General features: G+C 44.1%; 2 protein-coding genes across 2 annotated transcripts in view; both read left to right on the top strand.

The window, feature by feature from the left end:
- LOC308317791 (extracellular calcium-sensing receptor-like) overlaps positions 1-5,836 on the top strand; it is a gene marked incomplete at both ends in the record, with an annotated part of 11,518 nt that extends 5,682 nt beyond the window's left edge. The window contains 6 exons of the mRNA XM_080767068.1: positions 299-574; positions 2,516-2,722; positions 3,216-3,491; positions 4,364-4,594; positions 4,707-4,830; positions 4,923-5,836. Coding sequence (XP_080623194.1) covers positions 299-574; positions 2,516-2,722; positions 3,216-3,491; positions 4,364-4,594; positions 4,707-4,830; positions 4,923-5,836 — 2,028 coding nt within the window. The remainder of the gene's footprint in view (positions 1-298; positions 575-2,515; positions 2,723-3,215; positions 3,492-4,363; positions 4,595-4,706; positions 4,831-4,922) is intronic.
- A 2,438-nt stretch (positions 5,837-8,274) lies between these two features.
- On the top strand, positions 8,275-17,219 carry LOC308317792 (extracellular calcium-sensing receptor-like; the record flags this gene model as incomplete). Its single annotated transcript, XM_080767069.1, has 8 exons — positions 8,275-8,535; positions 10,383-10,469; positions 12,547-12,816; positions 14,246-14,452; positions 14,891-15,166; positions 15,767-15,994; positions 16,089-16,212; positions 16,306-17,219. The coding sequence occupies 8 exons, from the start codon at positions 8,275-8,277 to the stop codon at positions 17,217-17,219; spliced, it is 2,367 nt and encodes a 788-aa protein (XP_080623195.1).
- Between the last annotated feature and the right edge of the window lie 800 nt (positions 17,220-18,019).

Here is an 18,019-nt window from a genome sequence, read left to right on the forward strand (position 1 = left end):
CTGGCCAGCCGGGGCGCCTGATGGAGGGGAAAGGAACTGGCTGGAATAACGTGTTCCTTCCACGCGCTACAGTACGTCTAACCAGGGAAACTCCCCCCTGTCAGGTGTAAAGGAGCAACTTGGACACTCAGGCATGAAGGAAGCATGAGTTCAAGTCCGTTGCTCTCCCCAGGTTGGTGGAGGGTGTGTAGAGCCCAGGATCACAGTAGATAATTGACACAAGGGTGAAAAATGGGTTACAAAATCGTGGGATAAAAAATATATATATATAAAAATAAAAATAAATCTGCCCCACCAGGTGCGAGCCATGATCCAGATCCTGCGGCGGTTCCGTTGGACCTGGGCTGGACTCCTGATAGGCGACGACGCCTACGGCCGCAACGCCGCCCGCATCCTCCAGTCCGAGCTGCACGCCGCCCGCTCTGGTTCCGGTTGTCTGGCCTACCTGGAGGTCCTGCCCTGGGACAGCGACCCCGCCGAACTCCAGAGGATCGTCACCGTGATGAAGACCTCCACGGCCCGCGTGGTCATGGTGTTTGCATACGGGATCCATATGATCAACCTGTTGCAGGAGGTTCGTCTCGGGGGAGGGGTTCTGATCCATATGATCAACCTGTTGCAGGAGGTTCTGATCCATATGATCAACCTGTTGCAGGAGGTTCTGATCCATATGATCAACCTGTTGCAGGAGGTTCTGATCCATATGATCAACCTGTTGCAGGAGGTTCTGATCCATATGATCAACCTGTTGCAGGAGGTTCTGATCCATATGATCAACCTGTTGCAGGAGGTTCTGATCCATATGATCAACCTGTTGCAGGAGGTTCGTCTCGGGGGGGTTTGGATCCATATGATCAACCTGTTGCAGGAGGTTCGTCTCGGGGGGGTTTGGATCCATATGATCAACCTGTTGCAGGAGGTTCGTCTCGGGGGGGTTTGGATCCATATGATCAACCTGTTGCAGGAGGTTCGTCTCGGGGGGGTTTGGATCCATATGATCAACCTGTTGCAGGAGGTTCGTCTCGGGGGGGTTTGGATCCATATGATCAACCTGTTGCAGGAGGTTCGTCTCGGGGGGGTTTGGATCCATATGATCAACCTGTTGCAGGAGGTTCGTCTCGGGGGGGTTTGGATCCATATGATCAACCTGTTGCAGGAGGTTCGTCTCGGGGGGGTTTGGATCCATATGATCAACCTGTTGCAGGAGGTTCGTCTCGGGGGGGTTTGGATCCATATGATCAACCTGTTGCAGGAGGTTCGTCTCGGGGGGGTTTGGATCCATATGATCAACCTGTTGCAGGAGGTTCGTCTCGGGGGGGTTTGGATCCATATGATCAACCTGTTGCAGGAGGTTCGTCTCGGGGGGGTTTGGATCCATATGATCAACCTGTTGCAGGAGGTTCGTCTCGGGGGGGTTTGGATCCATATGATCAACCTGTTGCAGGAGGTTCGTCTCGGGGGGGGTTTGGATCCATATGATCAACCTGTTGCAGGAGGTTCTGATCCATATGATCAACCTGTTGCAGGAGGTTCTGATCCATATGATCAACCTGTTGCAGGAGGTTCTGATCCATATGATCAACCTGTTGCAGGTCGGTTATTCCGACCAGTTCCTTTCCCCTCCATCAGGCGCTCCGGCTGGCCAGGGGGAGGCAGTTTAGAGACCAGGATTAATGCATGTTTTTGTGAGGGTACCTACCCTATAGGGGACACGGGGAGAACATGTGAGGGTATCTACCCTAGGGGACACGGGGAGAACATGTGAGGGTACCTACCCTAGGGGACACGGGGAGAACATGTGAGGGTATCTACCCTAGGGGACATGGGAGAACATGCAGACTCCACACAGAAAGGCCCTATCGCCAACCCCCGCCTCTGGTATGGGCACTGATTGAAATATTTATTAACAGTTTGCAGAATTACAGGTCTGTAGACTAATGCATGTCAAACTGGGGTTCCTTGAAATTAAACCGGTTTAGAATCACTGCTGTACAAATCTTGTTATGGGGGGGGGTGGGGGTCCTTGGCACATCTCGTCAAATGGGGGTCCGTGGGTAACCTGACGCTGCCAGATGGGGGCGGTATTGGGTAACCATGTTCCCCAACACAGCTTCCATCTGGGATCTCTCAGGGAGTTGAGCTAACACCGATCCGTTCCGTACCGAACCAATCAGCGTGAGCTAAGGGCGGGATATGTGCGAAACCGGATGTGAAGCTATATAGACACGTCAATATGATTGGTTGTGTTTGCACGCCCACACGGTGATAGACAGACAGCCCCGTCATCGAATTTGCTTCCGAGATCCCAGATCCCAATAAGCTGTGAAACAAATTTGTGTAGCAAGCTTCTTGGATCTGGCAGCGTCAGGTTAGTCCGTGGGCTGATTAGTGACAATTTGGGGGTTCTTGACGTGAAAAGGTTTGGGAACCAGTGTTTTATAGAACACTGGCTTATAGCTGTGCCATTTTCCTTTCTATATAATTATTACTAATCCATTATTTGCCCACTCAACAGGTGGTGAAGCAGGAGGTGGGCGGTCTGCAGTGGATAGCCGATGTGTGCTGGAGCACAGACCCCGACCTCCAGACGCCCGGCCTCGCGCCCTACCTGGGAGGAACGCTGGGCATCGCGGTCCGCCGCGGAGAGATACCAGGTCTCAAGGACTTCTTGTTAAAAATAACCCCTGACAATGACCCTGGCAACAGCCATGAACATAGCATAGTGAGTCCCACAGTATATATGTTCTTAGTTATTGGAGTAAAGTATTAGCATATCCCCTAAAGTTTGACACACATGCATGCTTATTAGTGTATAGTGGAATTTTCATGAACCCAGAAATGGTGATTAGTACAAACTTGTATGATATTAAATGTTATCTATAGGCCTAATGGATGAAATTCAGCTTGGTTGCTAAAAGTTGCACGTTGAGCAATTTGAGTAATTAGCATAATACATGTGTGACCATACCATTAACATCCTGTATAATAGCTAGTTATATTATGTAAAGTCGACTTCATATAGGGAATCATGTGCTTGCATTTTGCTTAACAATATTATGGTTTGTAATTTAATTGATATTACGGTAATTTAGGCTAAAATGTCACCTGCCTGTGTGTTGAAACACAGTCCGGGCCTTGACTTCTACCAATTTCTTTATTTTGGCCCACCGTATATTTGAGTTTGACATCCCTGTGTCTTCATTGTGTTTCTTCAGGTGAGGCAGTTTTGGGAGCACACGTTTCGGTGTAAATTTGCGCCCCTTCCGCCAGAGTGGGTGCATGCAGGTGGAAGGGTGTGTAGTGGACAAGAGGACCTGGAGACATCAGGAACTACCCTTTTCGATGTGTCTGACCTCAGGCTAGAGTACAATGTGTACAAGGCTGTGTACGCTCTGGCCCACGCCCTCCATGCCATGCTGCAGTGTGTCCCAGGAAGAGGGCCTTTCCCTGGGCACAGCTGTGCCACTCTGCAGACCATACAGCCATGGCAGGTGGGATATATGACTCCACAGTTTACCTATAACTAAGTATAGTTTGAATCCAACTTAAGGCCTATGCAGGCCTTAATGCTATGTCTGGATTTTCGGTGGTGAGGTGACCACCTCTCCGGTGGTGAGGTGACCACCGCTCCGGTGGTGAGGTGACCACCATTTGGTGGTGAGGTGACCACCGGTCGGTAGTGAGGTGACCACCGCTCGGTGGTGATGTGACCACCTCTCTGGTGGTGAGGTGACCACCGCTCCGGTGGTGAGGTGACCACCGCTCTGGTGGTGAGGTGACCACCGCTCCGGTGGTGAGGTGACCACCGCTCCGGTGGTGAGGTGACCACCGCTCCGGTGGTGAGGTGACCACCGCTCCGGTGGTGAGGTGACCACCTCTCCGGTGGTGAGGTGACCACCGCTCCGGTGGTGAGGTGACCACCGCTCCGGTGGTGAGGTGACCACCAGTAAAAAAAAGAGAAGAGCGGTGGCGGTGGTTTGCTCATCACCGCGGCTCAGTGACGTCATGCTGTAGTTCGATGGTCACCTCACCACCGAAAATCCATACTATGAATAACGCTTTAGACTTATATATATGCATTTTCTCTTTTCTCTTACACTTACCGCGTGACACTAACTGTAGTAATGTTTGAAGCAGTAACACAGTTCCACGGAAGGCTTAGTATGTGAAGGCCATTATTTTACTATGCTGAAAAAAGACCAGAAAATGAATGCAGCCCCCTGAGCCAACGTTGAACAGTCCATTATAGTCAGAGGCTTCGATATAATAGAGTTCAATACTAAATACAAACTATTTAATACAATTCCTGTCAATGTAACTGTTGTGTATATATTGTACACATTTTTTACGTATCGTCATATAGCTCGTTTATTACTTGGAAAAGATCAACTTCACCACATCATTTGGTGACCGTGTGTATTTTGATGAAAACGGGGATTCTTTACCAACCTATGATGTCATGAACTGGGCGTGGCTCCCTGACGGAAGCGTACAGGTTCACAGTGTGGGCGTGGTGGTCAAGAATACGGCCTCCGCCGGTGAAGAGCTCATCCTCGATGAAGACCGGATCTTCTGGAACTTTGAATCCAAAAAGGTCACTTTTATAGCAGCATCCTTATATGTATAACTATAATGTCAAGCTCATGCTGGAAATGTAATTTAGTTTACACTGAGCATTGATCATTGCTATACTGTGCCCTGTGTAGCCTCCTCGCTCGGTGTGCAGTGACAGCTGTTCTCCTGGAACCCGCCTGGCCAGAAGGAAAGGAGAACCGGTCTGCTGCTTTGACTGCATCGCTTGTTCTGAGGGAGAGATCAGCAATGAGACTGGTAGGTTTAAATGGTGTATACAATGTGCGGTTCTAATGACTTTAATAAAAAAGACATTTTCCAATGATACTGGTACTTGTCTGTAATGTCAGACTCCACAGAGTGCACCGGTTGTCCAGAGGACTTCTGGTCCAGTCCCCAGCGTGACCACTGTGTCCCCAAGAGTGTGGAGTTCCTCTCCTTCCACGAGGCCCTGGGTATCGCCTTGACAACCATCTCATTGGTAGGAACTCTCATCTGTGCCATTGTCCTGGGAGTCTTCATCCATCATCGGAACACACCCATGGTGCGCGCCAACAACTCGGAACTCAGTTTCCAACTTTTGCTTTCACTCAAACTCTGTTTCTTGTGTTCACTTCTGTTCATTGGCCGTCCCAGGGTCTGGACTTGTCAGCTGAGACATGCAGCATTCGGGATCAGCTTTGTGCTGTGTGTCTCCTGTATCCTGGTAAAGACTATGGTGGTGTTGGCCGTGTTCAAGGCCTCCAAGCCTGGTGGTGCAGACATCATGAAGTGGTTTGGTGCCATGCAGCAGAGAGGAACAGTCCTGGTTCTTACTTCCATCCAGGCAATAATCTGCATAGCCTGGCTTGTGTCTGCCTCACCAACTCCATATAAAAACACTCAATACCACAATGATAAGATAGTCTATGAGTGTGATGTTGGATCAACAGTTGGTTTTGGAGTGTTGTTAGGTTACATTGGTTTACTGGCACTCCTCAGCTTCCTCCTAGCATTCATGGCACGGAATCTTCCAGACAACTTCAACGAAGCAAAGTTAATCACGTTCAGCATGTTGATCTTCTGTGCCGTGTGGATAGCCTTCATCCCAGCATATATCAGCTCTCCAGGCAAATATGCAGATGTAGTGGAGATATTTGCTATTCTAGCGTCTAGTTTTGGCATTCTGGTGGCGCTGTTTGGACCAAAGTGTTATATAATCCTTTTGAAACCCGAGAAAAACACCAAGAAGTCCATCATGGGTCGAGGTGCCGCCAAGACATAGAAACACACATTCAATGACAAACTTATGTTTCTCTGTCTGCAAATTTATACCAATAATACCAAGTGCATAATTTAATGTTTTATTGCTGGTAACTAGAGGTGCTGCGACCATGTTTTTTACAATTTAGGCATTTAGCAGACACTCTTGATCCAGAGCGACTTACATTTAAGCAAAATTAAAGCATTGTCATACATCACATATATAAAAAAGTAGTTATCATGAATCGTGTATATATAAGCTAAGAATGTATCTATGTCAACTATACATACTATACTATATTATGTTATACAATATACATGTGTACTATAAAGTGCTATGACTACATAAAATGCAATTCTAGTGCTGTCTACGTAACGAGCTATAAGTCTGTCTAAAATACTATCCAAGTCCACACAAGTCGACATGTTTCATGTAAAACACAAGGCCTCTACCTATATGTCAAACACATTGAAACATTGTACAATAAATATAGTGTATCCAGAATACATGATTGCAGTATATAAAACAAGAACAACTAAAAAACAACATGATTAGAATACTTGGTTAGCTACAGTATATGATTATAGAAAAGAAGAGATGATACAAAGACATATATAATTAAGTGATCTGGTCAATTAAGTGGGTCCTAAATGTATGTTTGAATGAAGTAGAATTTGATGAGATTGCTGGTTGTGGTTGTCCAGAAAGGCCCGGGCCCGGACATGATATCAAAACACTCCATATTTGGGCATGCCTGACACAGAACTCCATTATATAAGAACAAGAAAAAGTGCCCCTCAGGGCACATGCAGGTCTCCACCCGGCCAGGTCAGGTTGTGGCCTCCTGGTGGCGCTATAATAGGCCAAAGTGAAAAGGGTGCCATTTGTTCTTATACGCCTTTGATGGCGATTGGATGATTTGAGGCATTTTGTTCCAAAGAAAATTGTTTAGCAGAAATCCACCTGTTGGTGGCGCTATATCAGGCCAATGTGAACAGGGTGGGATATATTCCTCAGCCTAATAGGAAAGTGTGTGAAAGATTTCACGTAAACTGCACACTGCGTTCATGATTTGAGGCTCTTTGTTCAAAACGGGCCAATCCTGCAAACTGTAGTAGCCTATATGTGAAGAGTCTGCCTGTTGTGCTATTAACTCATTTTGGATTAAAAAAAAATTACATAGTTTTTCTCCTCTGGTGAAAAGCTGGAGGTTGCGCGGTGGCAGGCTCTCAAATCTGGTCACATAGATTCAAGTAAATAATGTATAGACTGTGAATATAGAATGAAGCAGGTTTTTTAGTGCAACACATCTGCGTTATATATGCGTTATATATATATATATATATATATATATATATATATATATATATATATATATATATGTTAGTTTATTTGCCCAGATCTGAATGCAGGGATCCTAATTGGACTGGTCCCATGGTCACTTTTATTTTCTTTCATTTCATTTTAAGGCGTGGGTATTTAAAATATTTAGTATGATATTCAGAATGTTATTATATATATATAACATTCTAAGAAATATTACACACACATACCGTAGAGCTGGTAAATGGTGCATTTATTTATATAGCACTTTTATCCAAAGCGCTTCACATAAACTGTGCATTACATTCACCCGTTCACACACATTCATACAAACCATGCAAGCCACCAACCTGCAGTCCTGCACAACGGGAGCAATTAGGGGTTCAGTGTCTTGCTCGAAGACACTCAGGGCCCTATTTGCTTTACCTACAGTATAGAGTGGGTGAATAGTTGTCGCTGTAACCTCACGGTGAGATGGTGTCATTTACATTATTTCCTACTGTATGCTTAGCCCTGCCCCTACTTCTGGCACTGCCCCAGAGGTTTGTTGTGAAAGACTGCGTATATAGTGGCCCGGGGGATGGCATAGCACCGTGTATAAAAACAATGAACCAAATGGACCAAAGGACCTGGGTTAGACAGAGGTGGACATGTCTACAGGCATGAGGGCTTCTCTAGACACACACCTGTACTTGACCTTGATGCTGTTCTCTACAGTCTCTGCTGTGTCTTCCTCACCTAATTCCTCCTCCTCTTCCTCTTGTGAGTTGCAGGCACAGTTTAATAATCTCAACAGAATGCACAAGGCCGGCGACTTCATTCTGGGTGGCTTGTTTTATATCAACCTGTACCCCGTCTACCCCGAGATGTCCTTCACCGCCAAGCCACAGGACCCCACCTGCTACGGGTGAGTATCACACGTATACGCAATAGGCCAGCAACAGCACACGTAACTTGCTTTGATGATGAGTATTTCTGCAAAGACAATTACTCGTGGTTACGCCCTGTTATATAGTTTTAACATCGAAGGCTTCAGATGGGCCCAGACCATGGCTTTATTATTATTATTATTATTATGTGTGTGTGTGTGTGTGTGTGTTAGGTTTAACATCGAAGGCTTCAGATGGGCCCAGACCATGGCTTTCGCTGTCGCCGAGATCAACGGCAGCCCCAGCCTGCTGCCCAACGTCACCCTGGGATACAGTCTCTACGACACCTGCTACTCGCTGGGAGTCGGTTATCGTGCAGCGTTTTCCATGATCAGTGGCAGAGAGGAGCGCTTTGAAATGGACCAGAGCTGCTCCGGGTCGCCTCCGACGCTGGGAATCGTGGGTCCTGATTCCTCAACGAACGCCATCGCCATCTCTAAGATATTAGGTTTGTACAGGGTGCCTCTGGTAAGTTCCACAGCCCCAACCCAGTTTTACCATCACCGATTTTATATATATCTCTCTGCTGTCGGGAAGATATACCACCTAACTCCGAAATGTTCAGGAAATCATGAAATTAAGAAAACCATATATATTTTTTAAAACAAAGCAATACACTGCCTCATCAAAGTTGGTGTTGTGACTTTTATATTATTGTCAATTACTTCCATGAGAGGGAGAGAGGTGGTGGAGTTAGCTCATGCTTTAGCAGACAGTTTGAGTGTACAATAAGAGTTGAGAGGTTTTGTCCCAAGCGCTATACTCTCCATTGGTTCAATACTTTTGAAACAACACACCGGGTGTTCAATAGCACTGATTTATGCAAAAAGAAAAAAACAGTAACGTGGTTTTCCTCCCGGCAGCATGGTTAATGGTATGTTATTTGTTGTTTACACAGATCTAAAACACAATAAACAATGTACTGTATATTTATACTCCTTTTATAACCTTATAGACGGACTATATTCTCTTTCATTTGAGCGTACAGTGAAGAGGACACATGTAGACATTGAATGTAATGAGCTTGTAGATCCGCTATTTTTGTTGCGGCCGGGTGCTCAGAAGGTTAGAGTGCAGTGCGTGTTAAACATTGATTCTTTGCCTGCATGGAAACTAAAGAGTCAGGCTGGCATCGATGGTCTATAATGTGACGTCTTTTACTTTAACGGGAGGGGAGATGTAACCTCTTTGATGTCATAATCAGAATGTTACATGCATTATTATAACACATAGTGGATTTTCTCATTTCTGTGTAATCCACAAAGTTGCATCGTTTATTCCTGCATGTTTATTCCAAATGAAAACGCGGATAGATTTACTCTGACCGATACCGACAATAATATGTGCTTATTCTCCGACCCACTTCATTAAATTCTATTTTCATTTGGAGCAGTGAGCTAAATCTGTACAGAAGCGATGACAATTTAGGCATTTAGCAGACGCTCTTAATCCAGAGCGATTTACAGTAAGCAAGAACGACACATGGTAATACATCACGTGCATGGAAATAATAGAATATATCTGTACATTGAAACCAACTATAGACATTATTTATAGAATGCCAGGTCAACAATGACATGGCATCTGTCTACACATGCATGCTGTCGATATTATGAGTGATTTATTTCTTTAGGGATGTACCGATTGAGACATTTTGGCCGATATAATTAATGGCTGTTATAATTATGGCCGATAACCGATATAACCAATTGTCGATATTATGATCTCATTCTGTATCTAAAAAAATATAATAATTTTGGCCAGTCTGAAAAAAGGCTTATAATATTAAACACTGAATTTGAACACCTCTTTATTCCAAGTGAAGTGTTGGCCCACATCCCAACATAAACAGCTTGAATGTAGTATTATTTTGTATTTCAAAATGTTCCAACTTGTTGACTCTTTTGAAAGCTTAACGCAGAAAACATTTCATCAGCCCTTCGACTCATCACAACAGGCATTTTTCAGGGATTTTTATTTATTTTTCAACATAATTATTATAAAATAAAATATCTGCTAAAACCGATATGTTATTTTACCGATACCGATTAACGATATTATATTGGTTTAACACTTTTTTTATTTTTATTTTTTTATGTATCTTTTTCTGAAAAACCTCATGTTTCTATATCAGTGGTTCTCAATATTTCATGTCAAGGACCACAAAAATTATCTGTAATTGGCCACGGACCTCCCTCACATGCTGCCCGGTCTGCTGGGCAAATGTGTCGAATAGAAACATGCAGGACTGGTATTACGTATTATTATTATTATTATTATTACAGGACAAAATGTGTCGTCGTTGCCTCTTGCAGGTGAGCTTCTATGCCATGTGTTCCTGTCTGAGTGACCGGAAACAGTTCCCGTCTTTCTTCAGAACAACCCCAAGTAACGCCGTCCAGGTGAACCTCTGCGGACAATAGATCTATCGTTGCTATCACGTAGTACTAGGGCCGTCCAGGTGAACCTCTGCTGACAATAGATCTATCGTTGCTATCACGTAGTACTAGGAGGGCCGTCCAGGTGAACCTCTGCTGACAATAGATCTATCGTTGCTATCACGTAGTACTAGGAGGGCCGTCCAGGTGAACCTCTGCTGACAATAGATCTATCGTTGCTATCACGTAGTACTAGGAGGGCTTTCACTTCTAGTCATTTCTAATAGTTGACTAGTCGACTAGTTGTTTAACTACTTATTATGTAAAAAGGGGGGGAAAAAATGGAAATAAATATTTGTACATTTAAAAAAAACTGTGTACATTGGTGACTGTAACTATAATCTACCTGATCTTGAGGGCCTACAAAATCGTTTTTTACTAAAGGAAAGGAAAGGTAGACTACTATGTTTACCCAGGGTAACTGGACTAAGCTCAATAACTTGTTTACAGCCAGGCCCTGCTCATAGAACATTTCATGGTAGGGGGTTCAATGCCTTGCTCAAAGGGCACTTCAGTGGTGGTCATTTTAACGTGCCGGTCCGGGGATATGAACTATAGCGACCTTCCAATATCAGGACCGCTCCTCAAACCGTTCGTTCACCGCTGCCTAAACTATAGTCAACTAGTACCAACAAGGTCGACTAGTGGACGCTTAACCCCTTTTGACCTGGGGACGATTCTACAAATGCCTGACAGTTTTCTGAAAAAAAAAACATGTTTCTATGTCAGTGGTTCTCAAACTATGTAATGTCAAGGACCCCCAGAATTATCTGTAATTTGGCCCCATCTTGTGCCATGCAGGGACCCCCCCCCCCCCCCCCAGAAGCAAAGATTTGAGTTATAAAAACGAACGCTCTGAAAGAATATATTCAAACATTTGGGCCACGTTTTCACGATTTTTTTCAAAGATAGCAGACCTATACAAGCTCGTATAGCGCGGCACTCGCGCTATGAGCTTGTAGATCTGCTATTTTTTCAATAGCTAAAGCATAACATAATGCTTAAGACACCAAGAGGTGTGTTAACAAGCCACCCAAAAATGCCTTAATGCCCTATGTAGTAGTAGCCTATAGTTCATGTACTGTACACACATTACACTTTACAAAAACCTCCTCTATAGAGCACCGAAGTCCTGACGTAACTCGCTCATCCCTTCGATTCCCCTGGTTCGCGGAAGTAATTTCTCTATGGAGAATAACATGGGGTGATCTTAATATCGTCTACTATAAGCGTTGTGGTCCAAAATTAACAAGCTGTCTCGGCGTTATTGTCAGGGAGGTGTCTCTGTATCGTTTGCAACAGTCAGTCACTCATATATGATACAGTCTGCTTCTAGCGAAAATCTAACTAATTCAGCAGCAGTAACATTAGCGTCAGTCAGTTGATTCTTCATATCCATATGAGTGAAGCGGCCGGGGTGACATGTTTATTTTTCAAACACAGTTCTTATATGAAACAATCTAAAAATCCTCCTATGGCGATTTCAATGCAACTAAACGAATACATGAACCTGGGGACTGACGCCCTCTTCTGAAAGTGACGTCAGACTTCGGTGCTCTATAGTCAGTGAGATATTGATACAGAATACCATCGCTCATTTGCTTGTATATGTGTTACTGCTGGAGAGCAAATGTACAGTATGTACAATGTAGCATTGTGAATATATGAATGAATGAATGAATGCATTTTATTTATATAGCACCTTTCCAAACATAAAGTTACAAAGTGCTTTACAGGTTAAAAACAACAATAACAAACAACATCAAGAACATCATAGAAATAACAATGCATTGAAACATAACAACAAACATCAAGGAATGCTAAATAAATATATACGTACACTTATACATATGTATACATATACATACACACATGCCTGCATACATATACACATAAGTAAAGCTGAAATTATGAAAAGCATTTGATATACAGGTGTGTTTTTAAAAGATGTTTAAAAGCGGGCACAGTCTCATATATATATATATATATATAGCCTCATGAGCACTTACTGTATATTATCCCTCCATTCTTTATCCTGCAGGCGCGGTCTATACTCCAGATCATGAGGCGGTTTGAGTGGACCTGGGTGGGATTCCTGTTCATGGACAATGACTATGGCCACGACTACGCCCGGATCTTCCAGACGGACCTGGCCCAGTCCGGCCTGGGTTGTCTGGCCTACCTGGAGGTCCTGCCCTGGGACCACGAGCGGTCGGAGCTCCGGAGGATCGTCACCGTGATGAAGACCTCCACGGCCCGCGTGGTGGTTCTGATCGTCTACGGGAGCTATTTGGTGAACCTCATGAAGGAGGTTTGAGGGCTTTTGTTTCATGTCCACTCTGACCCATTCTGACCTGAGATCAGATCCATACGAGGTTTCCACTGCAGGACACACAACTGGTCTGATTAACCCCATTCTGACCTGAGATCAGATTCTAAAAAATGTCAGTCGTTCTTCGTTTTTTTTTCTTCAAAAATAGCAGATCTACAAGCTCGTAGCGCGCCACTCGGTGGCGCGCTATGAGCTTGTAGATCTGCTATTTTTCAATAACTAAAGCATGACATGATGCTCACACCTGTGTTCCCGTTCAGAATGGGTTAACCCTGTATAAACACCAATAGTTTAATTAATGAATTCATTCGTTCTTTTTTCACCTAAACGTCATCATTGATGTTCATTGCAATGCCATTGGTCCTGATATTTGCATATAAATACCTCCCACAGAGGCTCAAATTCACACAAATTAAAAATCTCTGGACTCAATTTTTTAATAATTTTCAACCTATGACCTTTGACTTTTAACCCTGATAAAAGTAAATAAAATAACTGTAATATATGTTTTTTTTGTGATCATTAGAATGTCTAGAACATGTTTTATTTATTATTATAATTATTTTTTTTACATCATTTCCTCTGATTAGTCCTAGGTAGTAAAAAGTAGTAGTATAAGGTTGAAATCTGTTTTTTTTGCAAGTAGAAATGAATCCGGGTTTTACAGGGTTAAGGAGAATCTGAAATGATAATCATAATCATGATAAAATGTCACGATTTTTTTCTACTCAGTCTGTGTCTCATATAGGAGGGATGTGGGCAGTTTAGAAACCGTCTTCCAGTGACATCATCATTAGGCAGATCATTTTTTAAACACCATTATTTTTTACAAAAATGTTTAGATTTTCATTATCGTGAGAACGATGGCTTCCATTTTTGCGTTGCAACTTTTCAGGACTAGAAAGCCTGCAGTTTTTTTTAGCTTGTATTCCCCATCGATGATGTCACTGGAAGACGGTTTCTGAACTGCCCACAGCCCTCCTATGAGACACAGACAGAGTAGGAAAAAAGGGCTTCAGGTTCTTCTGACGCGGCATGCGCGCGACAGTGTGCCTGTACTGATTAAGAGTACATGTATTTTTGAATCATTGCAAATGAATGCCATTTAGTCACTTTCATAGCTTAATTGCATTTTTAAATTTAGCTATGAAAGTAATTAAATTGCATTGCAATGAATCAAAAATAATTTAAATGTTAAATGATCAACATTTTCGTTTATTTCTTTTGCCTTTTATCTCAATACTTTATTTAATCTCATATCACTGCTATAACGAATAATTAGATATTGTTATAAATAATGATAGTATTGTCTTGATTATGAGCTACAGTGTATAGGACGCGTTTGGTGGATTTTTAGCTGCTGTGCTCATTATTTACATTTCCGTTTTCAAACACAATGAACCGACAGGTGGTGAAGCAGAATCTAACGGGTCTGCAGTGGATCACCAACGAGCCTTGGACCGCCTACGTGGGAGCCCAGAATCCTCACTTCACTCCGTCACTAGGGGGCACCCTGGGCCTCGCCATCCACCGCGGAGAGATCCCGGGTCTCCGGGCGTTCTTGTCGGAAGTCCACCCTGAAAAGGACCCTGACAACAGCCAGGAGAATACCTTAGTGATTATACTTCCTTTAATTTAGCTTTTATAAGCGGCCATCTTATTTCAGTCGATTATTATTATTATTATTAACCCATTCTGACCTGAGATCAGATTCATACGAAGTTTCCGCACTGGACACACACTGGTCTGATTAACCCATTCTGACCTGAGATCAGATTCTAAAAATGTCAGTCGTTCTTCGATTTTTTCAAAAATAGCAGACCTACAAGCTCGTAGCGCGCCACTCGGTGGCGCGCTATGAGCTTGTAGATCTGCTATTTTTCAATAGCTAAAGCATAACATGATGCTAACATCAAAATGGGTTCCCGTTCAGAATGGGTTAATAATATTATAGTTATTCCTTTGGTTATATGTACTTTGTCATAATGATGTTTTGTCTCTTGTTTCTTGCGTACATTCATTCAAAGTTTCTGAATCGTGTTTTCACCTTCAGGTGAGGCAGTTTTGGGAGCAAACGTTTCGGTGTAAATTCGTACCCCTTCCGCCCGAGTGGCTGGACGCTGGTGGAAGGGTGTGTAGTGGACAGGAGGACCTGGAGACGGCAGACACCACCCTGTTGGACGTGTCTGACCTCAGGCCAGAGTACAACGTGTACAAGGCTGTGTACGCTCTGGCCCACGCCCTCCATGCCATGCTGCAGTGTGTCCCAGGAAGAGGGCCTTTCCCTGGGCACAGCTGTGCCACTCTGCAGACCATTAAGCCTTGGCAGGTATGTGACATTAAACAGTCACAGTTTACATGTTTCTAGAATCAATTTGATCATTGGACACATTGGTCAAAACGAATAAATGAAAGAAAACCCTATAGCAGCTATAGGGTGAAAACGGTATTACTTAATTGTCTTAGTGGCGGTGATGTACGTGTGGCACTAATATGACTTGCCTGAGTGACATTCTTCAGTGTTAAAGGGACACTTCACCTTTTTTGGAAAAAGATATATGTTAATGACGTTTAGATATTTTAGATAGTTTAGATATTTTAGATTGTAGCAGTGAGCCTGTTGTCTCTGATGTCATGGACACTGGGCTCACTTCCTTCCTGGACTACATGTTGTCTCAGTAAGACAGCTCTCCCCCCTATCCACAAGGAGGAGCAGTGCACCAAAGAATTATGGGAATTGTAGTCCAGGAAGGTAGTGAGACCAGTGTCCATGACATCAGAGACAACAGGCTCACTGCTACATTTACTGTTGACCATACCGTGGTCAGTATTCTGAGCACACTGACTACATGGCGTTGACCATACCGTGGTCAGTATTCTGTTCATTAGGCCCAAGTAAAAGTATGTTGCTCCTCCTTTTTGGCTGTAGCTTGTGCATTACCTGGACAAGATCAACTTCACCATGGAATTCGGCGAACAAGTGTCATTTGATGAGAACGGTGACCCATTACCGATCTTTGACGTCATAAACTGGGTGTGGCTCCCCGACGGAGGCACGACGGTTCTCGCAGTAGGCGTGTTCAGGAAGTCGGATTCTGCAGGCGAAGAACTCGTCCTCGAGGAAGACAGAATCGTCTGGAACCATGAACCCAAAAAGGTCACGGCTTTCTAACGAATTGTGGACCTCGTGATTTAAATGTGATAATATAGCTTCTTAGACTGAGTTTGATTACAGTGTGTTTCCCCTGTAGCCTCCTCGCTCGGTGTGCAGTGACAGCTGTTCTCCTGGAACCCGTGCGTCCAGAAGGAAAGGAGAACCGGTCTGCTGCTTTGACTGCGTCGCTTGTTCTGAGGGAGAGATCAGCAATGAGACTGGTTGGTTTAAATCATTCATGTATAGCGACACAGTATGTACAATGGATTCTCTTTAGAATGACAATGTGCTTCTAATCTTGTCATTTTTGTCAGACTCCACAGAGTGCACCGGTTGTCCAGAGGACTTCTGGTCCAGTCCCCAGCGTGACCACTGTGTCCCTAAGATCATGGAGTTCCTCTCCTACCACGAGGCCCTGGGCATCTCCTTGACAACCATCTCATTGGTAGGCACACTTATCTGTGCCATTGCCCTGGGAGTCTTCATCTATCACCAAAGCACGCCCATGGTGCGCGCCAACAACTCGGAACTCAGTTTCCTTCTGTTGATGTCACTCAAACTGTGTTTCTTGTGTTCACTTCTGTTCATTGGCCGTCCGAGGCTCTGGACTTGTCAGCTGAGACATGCAGCATTCGGGATCAGCTTTGTGTTGTGTGTCTCGTGTATCCTGGTAAAGACTATGGTGGTGTTGGCCGTGTTCAAGGCCTCCAAGCCTGGTGGTGCAGACATCATGAAGTGGTTTGGTGCCATGCAGCAGAGAGGAACAGTCCTGGTTCTTACTTTCATCCAGGCAATAATCTGCATAGCCTGGCTTGTGTCTGCCTCACCAACTCCTCATAAAAACACTCAATACCACAGTGATAAGATAGTCTATGAGTGTGCGGTGGGATCAACAGTTGGTTTTGGAGTGTTGTTAGGTTACATTGGTTTACTGGCACTCCTCAGCTTCCTCCTAGCATTCATGGCACGGAATCTTCCAGACAACTTCAATGAAGCAAAGTTAATCACGTTCAGCATGTTGATCTTCTGTGCCGTGTGGATAGCCTTCATCCCAGCATACATCAGCTCTCCAGGCAAATATGCAGATGCAGTGGAGATATTTGCTATCTTAGCGTCTAGTTTTGGCATTCTGGTGGCACTGTTTGGACCAAAGTGTTATATAATCCTTTTGAAACCTGAGAGAAACACCAAGAAGTCCATCATGGGTCGAGGTGCCACCAAGACATAGAAACACACATTCAATGACAAATCGGTTTCTCTGTGGGTATTTGACAACAATAAGTGTATGTTATATTGCTGATGAACTTCATAGTAGTAGATTTTGTTTTATACCAGATTAAACTAAAAGCAGTAATCCTGTGAGAGATGCAAACATGTATTATCTATACTGCAACGTTTATAAAACTTGAATTACCCTCCCTTACATTTGGTGATTTCAGACCCACAGTATGCGGGCCATTCCATTTTATTGCGACCATAATAGGTCACAGTTTACCATGAAAACATGTATGCATCTCGTGTCCGTCACGCCTTGTGACATGCTCCATAATATATGACCAATACAAAATTCATTCCATATGTTGATCTGACCTAATCAAACCCTGTACACTCAAGACACGCTCCATATATGGCGTGTGTCATGGAGAAGACTGGATCAAATCACCAGATTCATAGTTCAACTCAACTGCTTCTTAACTGTGTCGTATTAAGAAGCCCATTTTTTCACCCATTATCTAATGTAATCCTGGGCACTACATTCCTTCTGCCAAACCGGGGAGAGCAACGGACTGACCTCATACTGACGTACACGAGGAGACCAAGCCGCTACTTTACACCTGACAGGGGGGAGTTTCCCTGGTTGGACGTAGCGTGTGGAAGGAACACGTTATTCCGACCAGTTCCTTTCCCCTCCATCAGGCGCCCCGGCTGGCCAGGGGGAGGCAGTTTAGAGACCAGGATTACTGCATGTTTTTTGTGAGGGTACCTACCCTAGGGTACACGGGGAGAACATGTGAGGGTACCTACCCT

The sequence above is a fragment of the Protomyctophum bolini genome (assembly GCF_963924005.1).
Source record: "Protomyctophum bolini genome assembly, chromosome: 6".
In the NCBI taxonomy this organism is placed as follows: domain Eukaryota; kingdom Metazoa; phylum Chordata; class Actinopteri; order Myctophiformes; family Myctophidae; genus Protomyctophum; species Protomyctophum bolini.